At 35.7% G+C, this 22,126-nt stretch overlaps 1 protein-coding gene across 4 annotated transcripts in view; it reads left to right on the top strand.

The window, feature by feature from the left end:
- The window catches only part of CCSER1 (coiled-coil serine rich protein 1), a 695,226-nt gene that overhangs the window by 542,041 nt on the left and 131,059 nt on the right, over positions 1-22,126 (top strand). Inside the window, exon 10 of one of the 4 annotated variants that reach the window (XM_063336576.1) lies at positions 11,668-11,713. The exons of the other annotated variants lie outside the window; for them this stretch is intronic. Within the exon in view, the coding sequence (XP_063192646.1) occupies positions 11,668-11,713 (46 nt within the window). The remainder of the gene's footprint in view (positions 1-11,667; positions 11,714-22,126) is intronic. 4 annotated transcript variants of the gene reach the window in all.

Genomic DNA, 22,126 nt, shown 5'->3' with positions numbered 1-22,126 from the left:
AAGTTAATTATGTGGTCCTGTGTCAAAATACTGAAGTGCTGTGTGCCATAAAATTGCTAATAATTTTTCATTCTTGAGTGTGATTCTTAGTGCGTAGTGAAATAAGCCATTTGAATCATATGACTTTAACTTCAAAAAAAGGCAATTCTCTACATTGGGATCTCTATTTGGAGGTGTATCATTTGGGCAGTGGATGATCTGTAAATGAGCGTTTGATTTTGAAAAGTGACTTTAGTTATTATTAGTCCTTAAAAGCCGTGGCAGCTTTTAAGATAGCTTTCGCAGTTATAATTTTTCATTTCTTTGTTTTTAATAGTTAAACTCTTGTTTTAATGAGATGCATATTCTGACAAGTACTCAGAGGTACAAGTTCTTTGGTGGGAAGACAAATAACCCCGTTGGTACTGTTATGAGAAACTTTTGAGTTCTAATGCATAGAGTGTATTCAAAGTTAAAGGAGAGGGTTTTTTTCTTTTATTTCCCTTTAAATGTCAATTTAAATGTTTGTTAAATTGGGAGACAGAAAAAACGTGCCCTCAGCCCCCAGACAAGCTGCTCCATGTGTACCTCATACTCTTGATAATACCACCTCCTTACTATAGTAGACATTCTTTAAAGGGAGGGGGGAAACATTTTGAAAACCTGTGTTTGTCATTATCTTTACAACTATCACTCTAGGACAGTTTCATCTGTCATCATTAGTTCTTAGTAGCTGGTTTCCTTTCTTTAGCCTCTAGGCTATGTAAAAAAGAAACAAAAAACCCCCTCCAGAACAATAAGGAAAAGTCAAGGTGACTCTTGTCAGTGATATGGAAAACAAACAGATGTTACTATAATTTTTGTGGTACTACTTAAAACTTTGGTATGGTATCGAGTCCCGCACATATGTATGTGTCCAACTAACACTTCCCTCACCAAAAGACTCCTTGGAGTATCTTGCCTTGTCATACATGTTGAATTCTAGTGTGTTTGATAACCTCCTTTCCAATAGTTACTCTTTTTTCATATCTAATCTCATCTGTTTTGTAGTAGAGCTATATCCCTGATTTGGGAAGTTACAAAGTTTCAATTAGAAGAGTAGACACAGCTTGACTGTATCTCCAGCTGCACGAGGCTGTGCTAGATTTTGTGGCGAATCAGCTCTAATCAAATGAGAATTTCAAAGATCCCCAAACTTAAACCCAAAATGTCTTCAGCAGTTTGGAGTTCAAAGTCGACATGTCACCTGCCTTATTTTTAGTCATGTTTGGAGCTCTGTTTAATAGAAGTAATTCCCACACACCTACTAGTGTCACCCATAGGCTGTAGCTGAGATCTTCTTGACTTGGGCATTGTTATTGATTCTAATGAAAGAAGTAGATGTTTAGTCCATTAACTTTCTACTCAGCTTTCTTCCATTTTGTCTGTTTCCTCATTTTTGTCCCCACCCCCGTGCCTCCAGTTTTCTCTTGTTTTATGCCTCATCGATGAAGCTACTTAGTATTTTTTTCCCTCATAGCCTACTGTCCATTCAGTAAAAAGTTGGGATTTATTATGGCATATGCACTGCTAGTAATTCTAATTATAGTAATGAATTTTAGTGCATCAAGCGTTAAAAAGACTTTTCCGTATTGGGACTGCATAAAAATATTAGTTCAGTTGCAGAGTGTGGGAAGAAAGACATGTTTGGAGCCAAATTAGGTTTTGTTATGCCACATGTCCTTTGTGTGAGGCACGAAGCATTGTATTCTTAGGGAAATATGCGTTAACAAGGTGTCAGGGCATCTGATAAAGAACAAAAGCAAAGATGCATTTGGAATGTTTTGTGTAATTACAAGGTGTTCACTTATTTTGAAAGTACTTTGGTATAAGAGTTGGAATAAAAAACGTTTGACTGATTATTTCTACATGAATTTTGAGGAAGTGACAGGACTAAATAAAATAGAGAGTGTTTCTGGAAGGTGTGCCAGCTCTCCGCTGAAACCCTCACCATTGAAGAAAGGATAAAATCAAGTAGCAACAGAAATATTCAGGTAGTAATAGCACCACACAGATTAGTAACAGAGTAATTCCCTGCAGCCGTGTATAAGGTTGTGTTGTTTTTTTTCAATAAACTCCTTACACAGCTAAGATACTCTTGAAACACTATGCTAGAATGTTTCTGTAAAAAGATCATAGGTAGCCTGTATTACCTGCCAAAAAAGGTGAAATACTATATTGCTCAGGTGGGCATAGTTCAAATTATTTCATATATATATATATAAAAAAATATATATATATAAAAACTACATGAAAACTACAAGAAACAGTTAGCAAAGCTAACAGTAAACTTCCGAATAGTAAATCTCTAATAGTAAACTTCCATGACCGACCATCAGTTCAACAAAGATTCATATTTTATTGTATCAATTCAGAAGCTCAGATACTGAACGAAATGGATCAAACCCTGAACTCATCAATCAGACTAGATGTGGGAATCATAAAAATGTTTTGTGCTTTTAGTTTGCCTGTTGTTTTTTGTTTTGTTTTTTTTTTTTTCACTATTATTTGTAAGGTTCAACTTCCACGATGCTCATATGTACCTATTTTGAAAACAGAAAAAGAAAGATTTTCTTTTGAAGGGAAGAGAATAGACAGAAAGGATAACCGTCTTCAGGAGCTGAGAAATGAAGAGATTTGCTATCAGACGGTCTGAAATTAAATTCTGAGAGCTTGTCACACTGCCTGTAAAATAAAAATCAAAATGAGCTGTATCCAGAATTCTTTCTTGTATGGTGTGTGTTTTATTTATATTTTAATTTGGTTTTGAAGCAAAGCTGAATCAACAGTCTAAAGAAAAAAAAAAACAAACATAAAAAGAAGTCTTCTCTTTGAAGGTGATACAAATTAACATAGATCTCAGCAGCAAAATCTTTATCAAGTAACAGTTTGCTTCAGCTCTAGGGTGTAAGAGGCTTGTGTCCGATCAATTTTTTATTTTTCTACTGAGCGAGGACAATAATGTTTCCTCCCTCCCTGCTTCCCCAATCCCCACCTGACTGCAGCAGTGCTTTGTTGTAATGGGAGCATTTACCAGTTACGTCCAGGAGCACTAACACGGTTTCATGAGCGCCATCAAGCATTGATCCGATGTCAATTGCTTTCATACTGACTGAGATTTTTCTTGATGAAAACTACATCTTCTAATAACCATTCCTTTTTTTCCTTGACAGTCAGTCATCTTTTTCTTGTGTATAATCATGTGATTTCTTTTTTTATAGGTATGTATTTTTCAACTATAATCCTAATCTTCCTGACTGAGCTATCAAGCCTGATTAACCAAAAAGTCACCTAAAGATTCTACTAGTGTTATTTGTGTTATCATGTTATTCATGTTATCTGCCACAAATAGCATGAGTAGATAAAATGAATTCAATTAAATGAGAACTTTTAAAAATCTTCTCATACAACTTGAGGACTGAGAGTGCCTGACTTTGTGTAGACACTAATATATAGAGAGAGAGCTCCATACTGTATTTAAGCTTACACAAGAAGAAAGTACTTTGGGATGTGAAAGATTTCCAGTGACTTTTGGTCAGACACGTCATCACATCAAAACCTGCGGTGGTAATCTCATTCATGGTGGTTTGTACAAACTTCATATTCATCCATTAAAAATAAGAAAATGAGCTTGTCTTGCTGGGGTATTTCAAACAGAGACCATTACAGGAAATAGTATACAGAACTGTGGAAGTATGTCTTTAATGTGGCAAAGCAAATGTTGCAGGTCTGCACTTTCTAAGCACATGAATAGATTTGCAGTTTGCAATAGGAAGAGAAGTCTAAATTTCACACATTCATTGTTCATTGGCATGTGTTTCTTTTTACCATTAATACTGTTTTTTATGAAAGCACAGGAAGGGTTTTTTAGAAATAAGTGAGATCTAGTGGAATTATGAGCTGAAAAGGTAGCAGTAAATGTGTGCTCCAGCATTTGGTTATGACTACAAATTAGAATTGTAATGTGAATCCCTAGGCATTCGGTTTAACTTTATACAGACATTTACTGCAGTATTATATTCTGATCTAGATATAATAATCCAATGGGCTCTGCCTTTCTCTATGTTATATTTTTAATTTAGGGGTGATTAAGTCAGAAGTCATTGTTGACATCTTGCTTTGAGCAGGCGGGGGAACTAGGTGACCAGCTGAGGTGTCTTCCAAACAGAAAGGTGCTGGTTCTGTGGTACTCAGTCAATAGGATGTGCATACATCTACACCATATGTATTTTTTGAAGTGTTACTTGTATGTTCCGAACACACTTTGCATATGTGTATATATGAAGACAGAGACTTGCATAGACAGAAACAACAGCAGCTAAAAACGAGAAGCGAAAAGAATTAACTTCACAAACAGAATAATTTGCTTTTTTGTCTCCCTTTGAATCTAATGAAGAAATTTTCCTATGGTTGAAGCAGAGAGTAACTTAGGAACAAATAAGACCAGTCTTCAAAAGACCCTTGTGTAGCCATGTCTCAGAATCACTATGTGTATTCCTGAACTGTATCAGATTCACACACAGAGCTTGCTTCCAGCCAAATGGTTCGCATCAGAAATGGGATCCACCCCGCTTGGAAAGATAACGCACTCTGAGAGGCGGTGAGGTACCCATTGCTCTTTAAGCCATCTGCAGTCCTGTAGTAAATGTAATATCGGCAAAAAGTATTTTTCTGACATTAAACAAACTTACATGGTGGTTCTTTTATTCATCTAGGACACACTGTTTAAGGTACGTGACAATTTATTGCATAGAAGTCTTCTAATTGCCCTTAAAATATATGCCGAATTGACTTGCTATATAAAGCACTGAATTCCTTTTTTGTTTTTAATGGGGTCTTCTATGTGTGCCAAACAATAGCTGACCATCACTTTGCAGAACTTGGATGTCATAGTTATGAACCAGGTACAAGCAGATAAAAAGTGGCCATTCGTAGAAAAAGTAGTGCAAGTACAGGAACCTAAATGCATGGATCAGACTGGCAGCAGAAGGGCAGCTTTCGGCAGGAACAGGGGGCTGATGAGAACAAGAGAAGGGGTGGAAGCTGACTTAAGTACAGAGGCTGCCCAACATTCTGAATTTCCAGCGCACAGCCCTAAAATAGAAACACTTCTACTGAAGTGAGTACGGTTAATATGCTCTAAAGGAAAGATGTCATAGGCAATAGTGCCTAAGAGGCCGGTAAGACCAAGTTCATGAAAGACTTAAATGCACAAAGCAGGGTGGCTTTAAAACAGCTTGTACAAGCTTGAAGACAGGAATAGCTAAATTCAAGTTCTCTTAAGTCCCCTGAGAGGATAAAGAATCAGACAGGTCAAGTGTTTAGGAAATTACATAACATAACATCACTAGTGTGAATGAGATGTCTGCAAATGTTTTCCTATTTCATTTTTGTATTATGTTTACAAATATTTATTTTTTTTTAAATAGAAGAACAGTATTTCAGCTGATGTTGACGCAGGCAGAAATTCACGATTTTATAAGAATTTTCTACCTAAGCAATTTGAGCAGATTGTCGTTGCTAGTTAGGTAGCTGCAAGGAAGCATCCAATTAACAAACACAACCAAGCTGTACAGAAACGTTAGTTGGATTATCCGTTTGAAACAATTATCTTATTGCTATCGCATAAGGGACTGTAGGTACCCAGAAATACTGTTACTGCCTTGTCTGATTGTATCTGGATCTAACGTAGTATGTATAGTTTGGCCTTATGAGATTGCAATCCAAACTGTGGTGTGAAAGTGTATTTTAGGACCTTTCACTTATATGTGGAAGCAGATTGCTGAAAAATGCATGTAAATGTTCATTCGGAGTTGAAAATGTGCCAAGAGACTGCTAGTAAAATATTTACTGATAACTTTTAAGATGGAAATATGTCTTCCTTATTGAGCTATAACCAGTTTGGAAGATACTTGGAGAAGGAACATATTTATATTAATGTATCTATAGTTTATGGAGCCACATTTGCTCTCGAGGCTATTTTCTTTTAGTAATTTTGTTCATGCCAGCCATAGCTTTCAAAAAAAGAAAAAAAGAAAATAAATATGTGTGATTGCTGTGCTATCATCTTCAATTGCACATAGCTTTAAATATTTTGGAGTTATGTGAAAGTCTTGTGGTATTTCAGGCCACCATAGGAACAAAATATTTTTTCTTGTTTCTTTGTTTAAGGTAAAACACATTGCAATCTGAAATCTAATAAAGGAAAAAGACACAAATGATAAGCAGTTTTTCATCAGTGGGGTTGTAAAGACTGAATGTTGGCTGTTATTAAAGTTGGATAATGCTATAAAAGAGATTAAGTTGTAAACAATTGCTTGTGAAAAGTAGCGGGGCTTTTTGTTTGCTTGGTTTTTTTAGCATTTTCTAATCTCATCTTTCTAAAAGGAAAAAGAATTCCTGTTCTGCTTGAGTTTTGCTTTAAAGCCTTGGTCTTCATTTTAATATGACTATTTTGACTGCAATTTTTCATTTATATTTATGCAAATGATAATTCTTCCAAAGTATCAAACTCTCCATCTCTCTGTATTCAAATGATCATTTCTTCAACTTGTCAAAATGAGCCTGAAGGATGGATGTTTTCTACATAAGTAGAAATGGTCTCAGCACTTAAAATTTTAAATGGGATGTTTTTTAAATGAGAAATGGAGTGAAGGCTAAATGAATTTCAGGTAGAAAACAGGGCAGAGCTATCCTAACTAACATAGTCCCAATGAATCAGCTCACGCTAAAATAGGTGATGTGACAACGAGCAGAGTTTTTTATCAAAATGGTAAAAATCTTGAAACGAAAATGAGTAAATTTCCATGGCCTGAAATGAAGAAACCTAGAACAGGCATCCTGGGCATTTATGGAAAAATAAGTGGTGGGACATTAGTACCAAGGTGTAGAGTTGAGTAGGGAGTCGCATGGTAAAATCAGCTGTTACAAGCGGCTTTCTAAATGCTGTTGGAAGAGGCAATACTTAGGTGAAATGGGCTATGGATCGTATCGTGGTAATGGGGAGGTACTGGAGAGCCAGATGTAGGGCTTCAGTTGTGTATGGGTTTTTGAGATGTTTGTGCTCAGAGTGGTGGAGTGCGCACAGTAAAATCCAGTGATCAAGGATGTGTTAATGAAGAAGTTTTTTGAACCGAAACTGAAACTTTGGAGAAAGGACATGAAGTTTGGTAAAAGTCTGCATGTTTTAGAACACAGTGGTACTGTGATATCTGGAGACATTGTCATTATATTGAATCGAATTTATTTTTTTTTAGAACCATTTGAGTGACATTGCATTGGAAAAGTAGTATATCCAAGGCAGCCGTTACTGAACTCGGAGTAGCAGCAGTACTCAGTGCAGCATTTCACTGATACACTCAACCACTGAAGTCTTGTGAGATACAAGTGAAAGCTATCGTATCAGAGCACGGATTCCTGTTTTAATATTTGCTCTGTTTGTGAAAGAAACATGCCCTCCTGCCCTTATAGGAGAATGTGGTAGTGATCCAGCAAGTTTTTCTGTCTCTTATGTATCAGTGGTATTATGCCATCATGTATTGACAAGGAATTATATTTCGGAACTCTTGTGAGATCACTTGAACATTTTTTTTGTGGTAATAACTAAGACTTCAGTGTAGCCTGTAATTTAAAACTCTGCGTTTTATTCTTAGCAGTGCTCTGAAATATTCTGAGGTATCAGTCTCATTTCTACAATGAGGAAAAGAAACATGTTCATTTTTGAAGTTCATGTCAAAGAATTATGTGCTTTGTCTAGGGAAAATGATGCCTACCATAAGTAGCTTCTAAAAATCATAATCTGAGGTTGTGTGGGGTGAGGTTGGTTTTGGAGTTTTGGCCTGGTGGTTTTGGTTGGTTTTTTGCTAGGATTTTGGTGTGGGTTTTTTTGTTTGGGTTTGTGGTTTTGTTTTTTTGTTTGTTTGCTTTTTTTTTTTTAATTAATGCCTTTTTAACCATGTAGTAGGTAGGTTTTGTGCCCTAAGAGAACAGAGACCATTTATTGGAAAAACATTCATTTGATGGGTAGTGAGCTCTCTTTTATTTTCTTCTAGCATTGATTGGTCTGTTGTCAATACACATCTTTCTGGAGATTCCTCACAGAAAGTGACACAAAAAGAACTGCCATATTTGTGTAGTTTTGCTGCAGAGGGGGTATTTAGTTCAGCTGAATTGATTTGATCATTTCATATGTTGCAGTGCTCAGACTTCCAGGTTGCTCAAGATGAACCCAGAGGAGTCAGTTAATAACAGGTGACCTCATAACTTTAGAGTTCAGAGAGACGTAGGAAACATATGCAATTGCTAAAGTATTTTTACTGAAAGGCTTCGTTCGAACAGCAAACTAATACATACTTGGATGTTTTGCTTCATTGAACAGGTTGCATTATGAACACTTTTCATTCAGACCTCCTTGCTCCTGTTGTCCTAGAATAGCTACAGTGACAAATATTTAGGCTGTCTGGCATTTGTGGACATTACTTTAAAAAATTGACAGAAACTGATTTTGTTCGACGTGAGGGCGTGAGAAATAAAATAGCTGTGGGAACTAAATGCCAGATTCCCTTCCTGAATTCATTGGAGCTTCCAATGAATACTTAACTGTGACTTCTGGCAGAAACTGTGTCATACTCTCACCTTGACAAGATTAAAAATAGATAGTGTTTTCAAAAAAGAACTGAGCTTTGTATGTTCTGATTTCATTTCTGAAAGCAAAGTGAAAAGAAATTATAAATGATGAACTGAAGGAAAGTAAACAGAACAACAGTCTATCTGCTTGTCTGGTGCATGAAATCCACGTTCACTTTAGGAATGTCTTGGGTAATCAAACATTCCTGCAGTAACATGAAGGGATACTGAGGATATGTTATACGGAGGAAGAAAAGATAAAATAAAAGCCTCTCTTATTTTTTTCCTCATGAGGAAAAAGCACTGATTTGGATGGCACAGGAATGTAAAGAAAAATTAGTCTTTGTCCTACTTTCAAAGGGAATGTACCTCCTAGGGAACCTATTCTAAGCATGAGTTAAATAGCTGATTAGTGCTTAGTTCAGCATCTGATGCTATGGTAATATTAACCGAATGAATATGGTTGCACAGAGCTCTTAAGACTTTGTCGTTGCTTTTTAATTCCAAAAAGTGTGTCAATGTGCCTTGCATCTACAGATAGGAGATGCTGACTGGTTGGTTTAGCAGCTCAATCCTAGAGGTTGAGCTCTGGTCCTCCCGGGATAAGCAGCCCAGCAAGCACTTCGGACTGAAATCTCAATACGTGGTTTTTTGTGTCACTCGATGTAAGAAGTAGGCAGGAATCAAGTCTCAAGCAGGTGCAGTTTCTCATCATACTGTGTTCATGTGCAAAGCAGTCCTAAAAACTGTATTTCCCTCGTCGGTCCATCGAATAGGCCAAGTGTTATAAATGAGGCATCCTGACAGCTTCACTTTTAGAGGCTTCTGGATCTCGACGGATTCTATCTTGGCTGCTGACCTCTGACATTTCAGGTACTGTTTTCTCCTCACCTGTATATTCAAAGGTGAAATACAGGGGCTTTTAGGTCCATTTTTAGACCTTCCCTCCAGAAAGATCTCCAATCACAAACAGCAACTATTTTTTCAGTTTCATTACATTGGCACGTTAATTGGCTGATGAGGAAGTGTAGCTTACTGCACTCATACTGTATGTAGTAGTATCAAGAATATGATTTTAGCAGAGAGAGATTTACTTATGTGTGTTAAGTCAAAAAGAACTTTAGAACGAATTGAAGTGGAAAAGGAAAAGGTAAGAAATGCACTCATCATGAAAACTTTTTTCCTGGTCATCAGTGACAGCATGGCCTTGCTGGGATTTTAGCCTTAAAAAATTAAGTGACATTGAGCTGATAAAGGCAGAGTGATCAACGAAAAAAAAAAAAAAAAAAGGTTTGCACAGTGGACCCAAGATATTGAATCTGCACCTCAGTTCCAAAGCATTTTAAATGAAAATGAGTTACATACGTTCTAAATGTATGGTAATGCTTAACATACATCAGTGTCCTATGGTGAGCCTAATGCATGTGACAGTATTTAAAGATTAATCCAAATTAAAACTTTGCTGTATACTAAGAGCAATTTTTTGAGAGATACTATTCTCTACGTGATCTCTTAGTTAAAGTTATGCAGCAAAATGTAGGGAAGGGTTAGCCACTTAGTAGCTTTAGATGAGTGTGCTAATTCCTATAAATCATTAACTTCGTAACTACAAGGTAACTGGTCATCTACAATGCCTGTATATCACTAATAGCATTCTCTTGCCCGTGTATAAGGCTCTACATTTCTAGGAATCACAGGGCATTTGTAATACTTAATACAGTATTTACTACTGAACCTATCGTGGAGGCCTAGACACCTTTAGGATTAAGTTATACCTCACAGAAAGGACAGGAAAAAAAGCTCAAAGAATAAATGCTTAGTACTATATAATGCCTGGTAAATCAGTTCCCAGCCTTGAGTTCCAAAAGATGGTGGAAGTCAAAATGACTTCAAAGGAAGTCAAACTCTACTCAAGTCTCATAAGTTTCATGTGTTTGATTTTTTTTTTTTAAGGCAATAAATGCAATCTAAATGTTTCTGTAATTGGTCGTCCTCGCCTACCCAGTCCAAATGATCAGTGTGGTCTTTTACACTGGGAAAGAGGATGTAGTCTTGGTCACAAACACGAAGCAAAGCTCTGATTCATGATCTAGATTCAGAATGAGACAACAGTTTGTTTTAACGCTGCTCTTCAAATTTTATACACTAGATTTCTCTCCACCTAGTCATTCTCTTAATCTCTTTCTGTTAGTTTGTTTTTCTGGATTTGGGTTGGGATTTTTTTTGGGGGGAAATGGGAGTGGAGATAACGGTTAGCATCAGGAAGAGCCTTATCTGCAGATCCCAAGTGATATGACTTGCTTGGCATTTGATTCATATTTTCTTTACATGCACAGTTGGTATTTCAGAGATGTGTGGTAATTGCTGACATATAATACGCAAAAGATGAAGCACTCTACCTGCTGAAAGAGTACACTGCATATATTGATCGGGAATTTAATAAAGCTGCTTCCTATTAGTTGTCATCAAACTGGCCCAGTGAGGACTTGTTAAAGAATTTTGGAGAGAAGATGGGAAGGAAGTGTCAGGAACCAAACTGTACTGTACTCTCTCTCCTTTCTACCTGTTTGAAATGTACTTTACCTTCAAACAGTGACAATATCAGCTAAAACATTGGTGTAATTGAGCCTTCATATTTTTGTAAAGGAATTCATTTTAATATATACTCCGTACATTGTCCTTTCCATCAAATTTAATTTCTGACAAGTGTGAGCATGCCTGTCTTATGCTGTGCTGATACTTTTTTTTTTTTGTCTTCTTTCTTTCTCTGTCTCTTTTTTTCTCTCTTTTTGGTTCGTTGTGTCCTCTGATGGGTGGATTACTCATAGAACATTCCACACTATAATTTATGTTTATCTGAAAATAGGAACTGCAGTTCTTCAGTAATAACAAGCTCCTCTATCTAAACAGTCTGTATTTCGTTTCACTGCCTTCATTTTCTTCACGTCTTGTCATTTTTTTCATTTGCTACTGCTGTTAATCTGACATCCTTTCCTCCAAAAAAAAAATGTGTTTTATTTACAGGGCACAGCATTTGGAAGTGCTCCTGTACCTTCTCGCAGGCAATTATGTGAGTCTCTTAAATTCCGCTCTGTGTTGTAAAGATGACTATGTGTTCATGTGCTGTAGCATGGCATGCCAATATAGAGTTAATGCCCTGAGGTCAATATTCAACCGCTGGTGTTGTATATTGCCTGTAACATGTTTGTAGCTAACAGCTTCTATTGACCCCTTCTTTATTTCTTCGTTGTGTTTTGTTCAACACATCGTAAATTGGGGCTGCGCTGTGCAATATAGAGTTGCAAGAAGGGAAGAAAATACCATAACGACTCAAAGTCTGGAGGGAAATAATAATAATATCCTCAGATCATGTGTTCAACATATTAATGAGTAGCATTGTTAAAACTAAGGAATCTCTCTGTCCTATTTTTGAAATTAATCTCTCCATTGTGCAAATAAAAAAGAATCTGGATCTCAAATTAAGAAATGGAAAATCAAACAATATGGTGTAAGGCAGATGTTACTGAGAGCAGCTGTATTTCTTATAAGACTTTTCTTCTAATTAATTTGAAGAACAAGTCCATCCCCTGAGCTGGGGAGGAAAGGGAACTTTTGTAGAGGGATCTCATTCTTTTTTTTCCTTATATCCATTGGAAGTATTGACAATAGATAATTTTTCTTTTAGATTTTAAAGAAATTCCCCATTGTCCACCCAGAAACCAAGAACTCACAAACATAATGGGCTATATTAAAAAAAGAATTCTTACATTCTAATTCAAGGTGATCTCTCTGCTGCTTTAACAGCGTGCGCGTGTGAGTGTGTATATTGGATACACAGATTCTCAGAATACCATCAGACTTTGAGATGAGGACTTTCTTATGTTTCTTGAGTCTATTTCTGTCTCTCTCCTCCTGCCTTGAGTTCAATGTCCATCCTAAAGACATTGGTGTCTTCCATATGCATATAATAAGCTACAGCCATGCACTGCATTATTATAATTACTATGCACTGCATCACACCGCTGAATGTCAAATAGATTCATCATAATATAACATTACAGGCTTATTCATAAAATACAGTGCAGTTTAAACGATGCTTCATTGTTGGCAGTCTTGAAACGTGTTGCTTGCATAAATTCACCAATGCTGCTCTTGTGTATTCATAGGAAAACATACAGCATTTGTCTATGAGCGTGGGTCTTGCAAAAGTAACAAAAAATATGATCTGTGTATGACTGTCCTTTCTTTTGTGCATTTATCTAAGATGTTCCTATTATACTGGGTATATCTAAGGGGAGAAAAAAATATCAAGATGAAACACTGTTCATGAAATATAATTGTGCTCCTATTATCATTATTTAAGGTATGGTGGAACAAATTAATATTCTCATTGAATCCTTCAGGAAAACAATGATGAAGTTGTTATTTTTATCCCATTTGTATGGCACTTAGCAGTCTGCTAAAATGAAAATTCAAAATGCTGTCTAGCTTACTTTCATTTAGGTTTATCCTGACACTGGTCTACATGGTTATCAAAATCAGCGAAGACTTTGGAAGCACACAGAGATGACAACGTGCTTTAACATGATTAGTTACAAATAATCAGAAATGTGTGTGGTACCAGTGTTAATAGCTTCCTTCCTTGTATGGAGTCCCTGTTTGAGATGAATGATGAAGTGTCATGTAATGAGGTGTCTGGGATTTGAACATACGGGAAGGTCTGTGAAGGACAAAGTAAAGTTTGTGTACCTAAACGAAGATGCAGAACTTTGGAGCAAACAGGGGAGTGGATAATGGTTGGGTTAAATATGTGGATGAATAAATTGGAAGAAGTGGTCAGAATCTCTAGGATTAGCTGATGAAGTAACAGTAAAACTAACATCGCTGAAATGGTGAGATGGGAGAAGTAAGTTTAAAACTGTGTATATAAAATGTGTCAGTGGCTTAACTGTGAAGCAAATAGAAGCAAAAAAACCCACATAAATAAGGGAATCTGTAACATCGGGGGGGGAAAATATTTCAGCCAGTGATTTTCTGCTTTTATATGCACTGGGAGGAAAGACTATATGGACCTATTAATATGTTGTGGTAAAGGTCTTCTAACAGGAAGCTAAAATAGAGCTTGAATTTACTAAGCTTGTCTTTTAGTCATTGGTGATAACTTTTCTGGTCATTGCAAAGCATTGAACCTTATTCCTGTTCATGTACAAAAATGGGAAATGAGGATGTCTGGGAATCCAGAGCAGGAATGCGACTGGACAAATGCTGTGTCCTGTCACATAGAAACTCAAAAGTAGGCTATGTTTTCTTCCATTTGGTGGTACCAGTGATCTTACTGTAACTTCACCACAGTAGAAGAGGCAAGATTAATTTAATCTGAGTTCATGTGAGATGTTTTAGGGTACTGGGGACTTGTGGCTGCTTTACTTCCAGAGTGAGCAGGGTAGGCTCAGTGGTGGTGTTACGAGTCACTGAGAAGTCATGCACCTCTGGGCATACTAAGATGTCATAGGCATTGAGTGGCATCTGTGCCAATCCTGTGTTATGACATTTCCTCTTGTAGCCCAGGGTCCAGAGGAGCTGCTGATGAAATGTGGTGAAGTAATGAGTGGTTGAAACTAAGGTGCTGCTTATATAACATTTTCAAATAACAGGTTTCTACTGATGGGGCATTATAACACTCTGGCTGTAAACTATGCAATGCTGAGTACGAGGATAACTAAAAAATTCCAATATGGGAGCTAAGACTCCTTTCCACAAGATAAAAACTTGCCTTTTGAAATGGGATAGGTTGTGAGTTCATTTCTGTTTTTCAATGAAGACACCAACAGAAGTGGAAATGAAGGAACATACAATCCAAACTGACCATAAACATGAGATCATCTGTAATTAGCAACATAATAGGATGCAAAGACAGGGGACGAACTGAATGGGGAGTCTGAAGTGAATACATACGTCGTCAGAAGTCCATTATGATAGCTATATGACCCAGCTTTGTTCATTGGCCTGCTGACCTAAAAGCAAAATACAAATTTAGAAAATAGAGTTTGACTAAATAAAATGTATCAAAACAGAATGGAGCTCCAGATTTTTGGGCAGAATTGCCATATAATTGCCCTAGGGAGAGACGAGCCGTCAAATTTTCTCCTGTCACTTGTCCATTACATGGAGCAGAAGCACAAATACACCAGTGAAACCGGAATACTGTGCAATTTAAACTGCCAGAATATTTTATTTGCATTTTACATGAAGAAGACTAAACCCCACAATTCTGAAAATACACATGGTCATTGCAAGATTTCCTTTAAACTGCACTTTTCTCCTGCAAAAATATGTATTAGAGTTGGAGTTTTAAGTTTATATCCTCTATTAAATCATTGGATTAAGCCACTAGGCCTTGCAGCAGATGACAAAGCTTTAACTTTTTTATGTCTATGGTACTTTTTATCAAAACTTCATTCCAAACATATTCCTTGTTTAACCTGAAATGTCCTCAAACTGTAAGTAATTGCCGATTGAGGTTGACAGTAGGCAGTACTTTTTAAGAAAATGTATTATCATTTACATGTAATTTGGGGAATGAAAAATGCTTACCAGTTTTGATTAGCGCTACCTAGAAGAAGAAATCAATGAGAAGAAATACAGAAAGAGTGGTGCTATAATACATGTTCCCGAAACACAGTAGAATCTCAACAAAAATCAATACAGTTATGTGGTACCTGACAATCAACTTTACAGACAGAACAAATTGGATCAGACACTTGAAATAGCCGTATTATATCCAAAGAATTTCATACCGTCTAATGATCAGAAAAGTGCCAAAATCTAACGCAGTTAAACTAACCTTTAGGCAGGGGTTTCATACAATGAAGAATTCACTGTTAAAAATAGATCAACCTAACATCAAAATTAAAGGAAGTTAAATCCTTAGTTTCTTGATAAATCACACTTTAATGTTATAATCTCACAAGCAAAGTTTAATTACTTGGGGAAACATAAATACTTCAGAGTTTTACATTCAGCTGTCGTGATTTTTTTTTGAAGCATGAATTACAGCAGAAAATATCTAGAATGGAAATTACAAGAGTTAAATTCCTAGCATAGATAGTTCAAGTGATAAAACAGTCTCAAAGAAGTACTTGCTCACTGTCAAGATATTTCAAAGGAGCTGATGACTTCTTTGGTCAACCAGAGGGAGAAAACAAGGAAGGTAGATACAATGCTGAGAAGTTAACTGTTTTCTTGAATCACAGTGCATTGTGGAGGAAGAAAACCTTTTTCATGGGAGTGGTTTTCTAATATAGAGAAAAACCTAAAGTGGTAATAATAAAATGTGGAAGTAAGTTGCAAATTAAAAGATTTAAAATGTCTTTTTTCAGAATTTTAAAGGAATTTAGAAATGAGCAGGCTAACCTACTAGTAAAAATAGATTCTCTTAGAAAAAGTACTGGCAGTCAGTTTCTTATAGAGTTGATCAAAATATACGGAGTCAAGAGATTAAGTAGTAGTTTAGTTGAAATAATGCCTAAAATACTTATTAAAAATACCTGCATGTTTGTAAAGTCCAACCATGATATTTTATGCAAATGTTTATTTGTCATAATTCTCTTCTATGTATGAAAAAAAAACAATTGTGAGCATAGGAATACAAATTGGTCTATTTTGAGCTTTATAAGGAAGTTTTACCCTCACAGAAGGGTGCATGACTCTTCCCCCCAGTCATAGGCCAGATACAATTAATTCTCCAGACTGAACATCTGACAGAGAAAATGCTGAATGTCTTAATCTCACACAGGGTCACCAATTTCAGTGGTGGGTCTCAAAGTCTATACTAAGACTGGTATCAGTTGTTTGATCTGTTTCAGCTTGAAATGATGCAAAAACCTATGTCATCTTTCAGAATGACAACAAAGGTATTTGCATAGTAAAATTTACAATGGCAACATTATTCAGGAACCTTACTAACTGCATCCCAGTTCTGGATAGATTGTCTCGTCAAGATTTTGACTGAAATTATGGGTTTGGGGGAGGTAAATTATGATTTCTTAAGTTAGTAATTTTCTTACAGGAGGTGTTTAAATGTTTACAAGGTATGCAGAGAGTTGCACTTAGAATGGCGCTTGTGAGGAAAAATGCAAAACTCTTAATTACTATAATATAAATAGGTTCTTAATTCTATAGAACTTTAGGTTTATCCCAGCGTGATGTCCAGCATTTCAATTGCTGTCCGGCTGGAGTTTAGAAACATATCTGACTAACTGTAGAAGACTTCCAATCAGGTTTTAATGAAGTAATTCACTCTAAAAAAAAATAGGCAACAGCAATAGAAATAAATTATATAAATAATAATAATCCTTAGTATCTATTGTTTTACATTTTTGGCTCATAAGTCCTCATTGTAATATTTCTAAAAAGAGCCTCATTTGACAGTCACCTGCTAAATTTAATTTAAAAATTCTTTAGAAAATTATCCATTTAACTGAATAGTCTTATGATCAGGTTTTTTAACTCAGTAATATGTTCTTAGAGATTTTGTCTTATTCTATTGTAATCACAAGTTATATTCCTATTAAGTCTAGTGGATCCAGAGATCATGCTCTGGTTTTGCAAAATGAGAAAATATATTCTGACAATGGTTTTATTAATATATTATTATTTTTAAGTCTTTCATTTGTGGGAGAGAATTCTAATTCTTTTAACAGCAGCTCCTGCTTTCAGTCCTGTTTCTATGGAAACAAACATTAGCACAGTGAAAGTTTTTAAAAAGTTATTATTTTAAAACATTGGGGACTGGAGAATTCATTTAAGCAAATTTGGAACCCACTCAAAAAAGCATGGAGCTTAGATATAGAACAGAAATAAAAAGTTTTTATTTTATAGCTTAGCATGTGGGTTTTGTTTGTCTTTGTTTCTTAATTCCATGATTGAAAAGAAGGATTTCTTCTAAAAAAATAAAGAATTTTTATTGCATTTAGATTGTGCTAGTACAGAACTCCCCAAGAGAGGTATTACATTGAGGGATGTGTTTCTATACTTAGGAGCATTGAGGAATTTAGAGAAATGAATTTTTGTTTTCATCAGTTTGTGTTTGATGAGGGAAAATAGTATTTATTAGACTGGTATGTACAGTGGTACACTAAAAATCTTCCAGTTTGGTTTGCATACTACAAATGAATATGGAAGACAAAACAAATACATTGTTGCTGTTTTGGCTATCTTATCCTTGAGCACAGAAAAACCATTGTGGTCATAATTTTATTTAAAATCAGATACTGTTTCCTGTTTAAATAAAATAGTCCTTCAAAAACTTAGTCTTTTGTCATTGAAATAAATATCAGGGTGAGATTCACCAAATTCAGACACAATCGGTTTTTCCTATCCTGCTTTGCATTCACAGACTTGATTGAACCGTAATCAAGGGAGAGCACAGAAGCCATGAGCTGAGGAATTGCTACTTCTGTTTGTTGTTTCTGCTTTCACTGCCATTATACTGTGTAAAAATGAGATACATTCTTTTACACTTCTTTTGAACATTAAAAGATGAAAACTAAGGGGATCCACTGAAATTAGATAGGCTCTTGCTAAATTAATTTTAAAGCACTAGACAATTTCAAAAAAAAGTGTTCTGCTGTGGGCTTCTTGAACTTCCTCGAGTAGCTGTAATTGTATGTTTTTGGAAGTTCTGTCAAGTATTTCAAAGCATCTGTAAAATACAATTCAGTATTATAAAAATGTTTTAAAATAATTTCTATATGAAACACCTCAGTCTCCCAGTTTTTTGTAAGCTTATTTTTTCCCCCTGTAAATAAGCAAGAAATGGCAGCCTCCAACAGATATTGTTTACACCAGGTATTTTTTTTGTACTAATCATTAGTAATTTCTGTGGTGACTATGTCTGTGGTCACTACAAGAGGGAAGAAGGTCTGTAACACCTCTCTTGCTCTAATGTCTCAGAAAAATATACATAATTGAAATTATGAATATCTGTTTTCCTAAAGACTGCGCTCTATATTTTCTACAGAAATTCATGAAACTTTACAGGAACTCAGGGAATTGTCAATTCTCTATCCCTAATGCTAGAGCTTGTGTCTACAAAAAGGTAGCTTTTAACTATAGTTCCTTAAGAGTTTGTGACAGCTTATTAGCTGGTTGAGAGTTAATCTTCTTGATAGTGCCAGATGATACGGCAAGGGGCAGAGGCCATAAATTACAGCTTGACAGGTACAAAATGAACACGAAAAATAACTTTTCTCAGGGAGCATAGTGCAGCTCTGGAACTGGAATGCTTGGATTGTAACATCTCCATCCTCAAAGATTTTCAAGACTTGGCCAGGCAGAGGTGTGACTGAACTCATCCGGAGTTTGTGGTAGGCCCAAGCAGGAGGCAGGGCAAGATGACCTCAGGAGGCTCCTTCCAGTCAGTGCTTCTCTGAGTCTGTAATTTGGGGAGCACTGGTGGGAATGGAATGAAGGGAAAAAATACAGTCCTCTGAATCTGCATCTTTCTTTAGGGTTTATTTTCTGTTTGCAAATTCATGTGCCGTTAATCTAAGAAACTTTAGCTGCTGAAAACAGTAATTTCATTAAAAGAAGTTAATGATTTGTTTCAAGTTCTTCAAATAAGATTGACTTTTTGAAGTGGTAATACATTTCTTTTAACCTAAAAATAAGGTTAATGCAGTAAATAATTCTTGAATTAAAGTAATATTTAATTTTTGGCCTAACAAAATATTTCTGATTAGTTGGATCTTTCTCATTCAGGCATCAAACTGAAGAGTCTCTTATTTACCTAACTGTATTTTGAGTAGTGAAATTGAATCTCTGATAGATCTTCATTGCAAGTAAAATTATTCTGAATAAATTACCTGTCAAAGTAATCCTATTTCCTATTAGTGAATTATCGAAAATCTAACAGTATGGGGTTTTTTTTTATAACTATTTTGGAACTGTAATGAATTGTCAGTATATGCATACGTTAGCTTACACTTTGTCGGTGGAGTAATTTCCCATGTTCAGTACATCCTCCCTCTTCTGACCACTGTAATGTTACTGCTGTTCCTGGACTTTTCCACGCAAAAACCCCTTTTCTTTCTCCAGGTGACCATCTACTGTGCTATAATAATAATACCTATTTTGAGATTTGCTATTATTAAATATTCCTCTGAAAAACTTTTCCTACTAGCAGCTTGGTTGTTCAATTACTGTAAATATTCTGTTCTGTTGATTGCATAGCTATCAGATGTTTTGATATGGAAAGCGCCATGAAAAGGAAGAAAAATTACCTGCAAAAAATTGACGCCTTAGCTCATTAATGAGTATAGAAGGGTAGCAGAGTATATAGCAGTTCAAGATAAAACTCCCAGTGAAAGAAACTGTGGTAGAGAAAGGATGCATTAGGGTGAATATGAACAATGAACATTATCTGCTGAGAAAACGTAAAACCTGCAGCTAAAAGGCTCTTTCTCAGGACCTTTGAGTGTCAGAAACTTCGCAGCTTCAGGCACTGGTCTTCTCATGGATGTTGGAAAAGACTTAAGTGAAGCAGTCTCAGGCAGAATTTAAACTAAAGAAACTATTTACTCATGTTTTTCTGATTTAGAGTATGTGCAGTCATGGAAAAAGCAATGTTATTTCATTATATGAGGAATTACAGCATCATTTTATGATGAGGACTTAAAACCTACACACTTATATTTTAGTTAACTTGGGTGACATTCAGCATTTACAATTATGGAGACTGTATTTGCTTTTTGATTCATCATTGTAATGGATAGTGCTTTTCTCTCATACGTAGTTAAATTAAAAACTATTGTATTCATTGTTTTGGTCAGTAGTTCTGTCTTGAGGGGATTAATGAAATTTGGCACTGCTGAAGATGGTTATTTAAATTACTGAATGGCTTAATAGGCAAGTCGATATTAAAAAGTTTTCGAGCCATTCCCATTACAGTATGTTAAACACAGTGGTGAAGTTCTATGAAACTACATTTATTGGCATACTGCTGTTGGAATATGTGACTAGAGATATCATGATCATGTTTTGCTTTGGCATACCTACAGGTGTGTATAGGCTGAATAAAGAGTGATGCCATTTGTCGCTCTTCTGATATAGCTGTTAAACCATTAACAGTTTTCTGTATTGTATTTAAAGCCATTGGCTAGATTAAAAAATGCTACCTTTAATCAAGTCCTGGTACAGAAGGCATGATTTTTTTCCCCAGATTTCCCTTCTAAGAAAGGACCTGTGCAGTTATTGCAGTCGCTTTTGCATTTTATCAGCAGTGGAGAAAGCAGACTGATAGACATTTTACTTCAGATGGTTGAAAAGAGTTAAAAGTTGGAATAAAGATATTCACCGTCTCTCTGTGTGACACAAGCATGCTTGCAAATGCACCCTTTGCTGTTCCCTCTCTCACAGACATAACACAGTCTGTACCTTTCTAGAGAGAAGCTAGACAAATGATCCACTCTGTTGTTCCCTCTGTTTTTCTGTTTGTTGATCATTTTGTCATTTTCCCATAAAATCCATGGATTTTATAGGCTTCATTGAACACTAATTAGAGTTACTTGTTTTTAATGTGATGAAACAAGACATTGCTAATGCTTGAATTATTCATGGATATTTATCAAGTTCACCCATAGGAACTATAAATACAAATAATGCAGTATGGTTTCTTAAAAATGAACATTTGGTATCGTGCAATTTTAAGTAGCAATGTATATAATATTTTATAGGAGCATATCGCCTCAATTTATTCAAGTTCATTCCTCTTTCACATATTTTTCTAACAAGCTTTCCCTCCTTTTCATCCGCTAATTTCTAACATCTGTAAAGTGTATACTGCCTTACTTTTCTATAAAAGTCAACTTGTTATTGTCATTTGGTCATATTGCTGAAGCTCAAACACACAGGAAGAGGAGACCTTTTTATGTGCTTTGTTAGAATCATCTATTCTTGGAAATGTTTTCTGGAAGCTATTTCAAGCATTTCTTATAAGAAAATACAATAAAAGCAGTACTCGCTATGAAACCCCGTTAAGCTTTTCTATAAAGCAACAATAATTTTTACATCCCTTCTCTTCAAAAGGCTAATAATTGCCTTAGTTTTGTTGTTAAAATAGCATATTATAAAAGTTTGCTGCTTCCAGAATTTTATTTTAAAAATAATTTATATTTGTTGACATTTGCCTGCATATCTGATCTTTGGGGTTTTAAATACCGTAATTCCAAAGAAAATAGATGTAAAAATTAACGTAGTAAAAATAAACTCTACAATATATCATGAAGAAGTACTGGGATCTTGTTACTTATTTTAAAATTACAGGTTTTTGCAGTGAAAAGTCTCATCCTCTGTACTAACGGGATAGCTGAAGAAACCCAATGGTAATTCCCTAGTGGAAAGAATTGTTGTGTTTCCCTTGTTGGGGTCCTGTGGTCCCGTACCACAGTCTCCTGCCAGCTCTCGCAGACTTAACTCTGGGAAT

Source organism: Chroicocephalus ridibundus, chromosome 5, assembly GCF_963924245.1.
Source record: "Chroicocephalus ridibundus chromosome 5, bChrRid1.1, whole genome shotgun sequence".
Classification (NCBI taxonomy): domain Eukaryota; kingdom Metazoa; phylum Chordata; class Aves; order Charadriiformes; family Laridae; genus Chroicocephalus; species Chroicocephalus ridibundus.
Note: the sequence above shows the minus strand (reverse complement) of the source record. Positions and strands in the feature narration are given on the sequence as shown.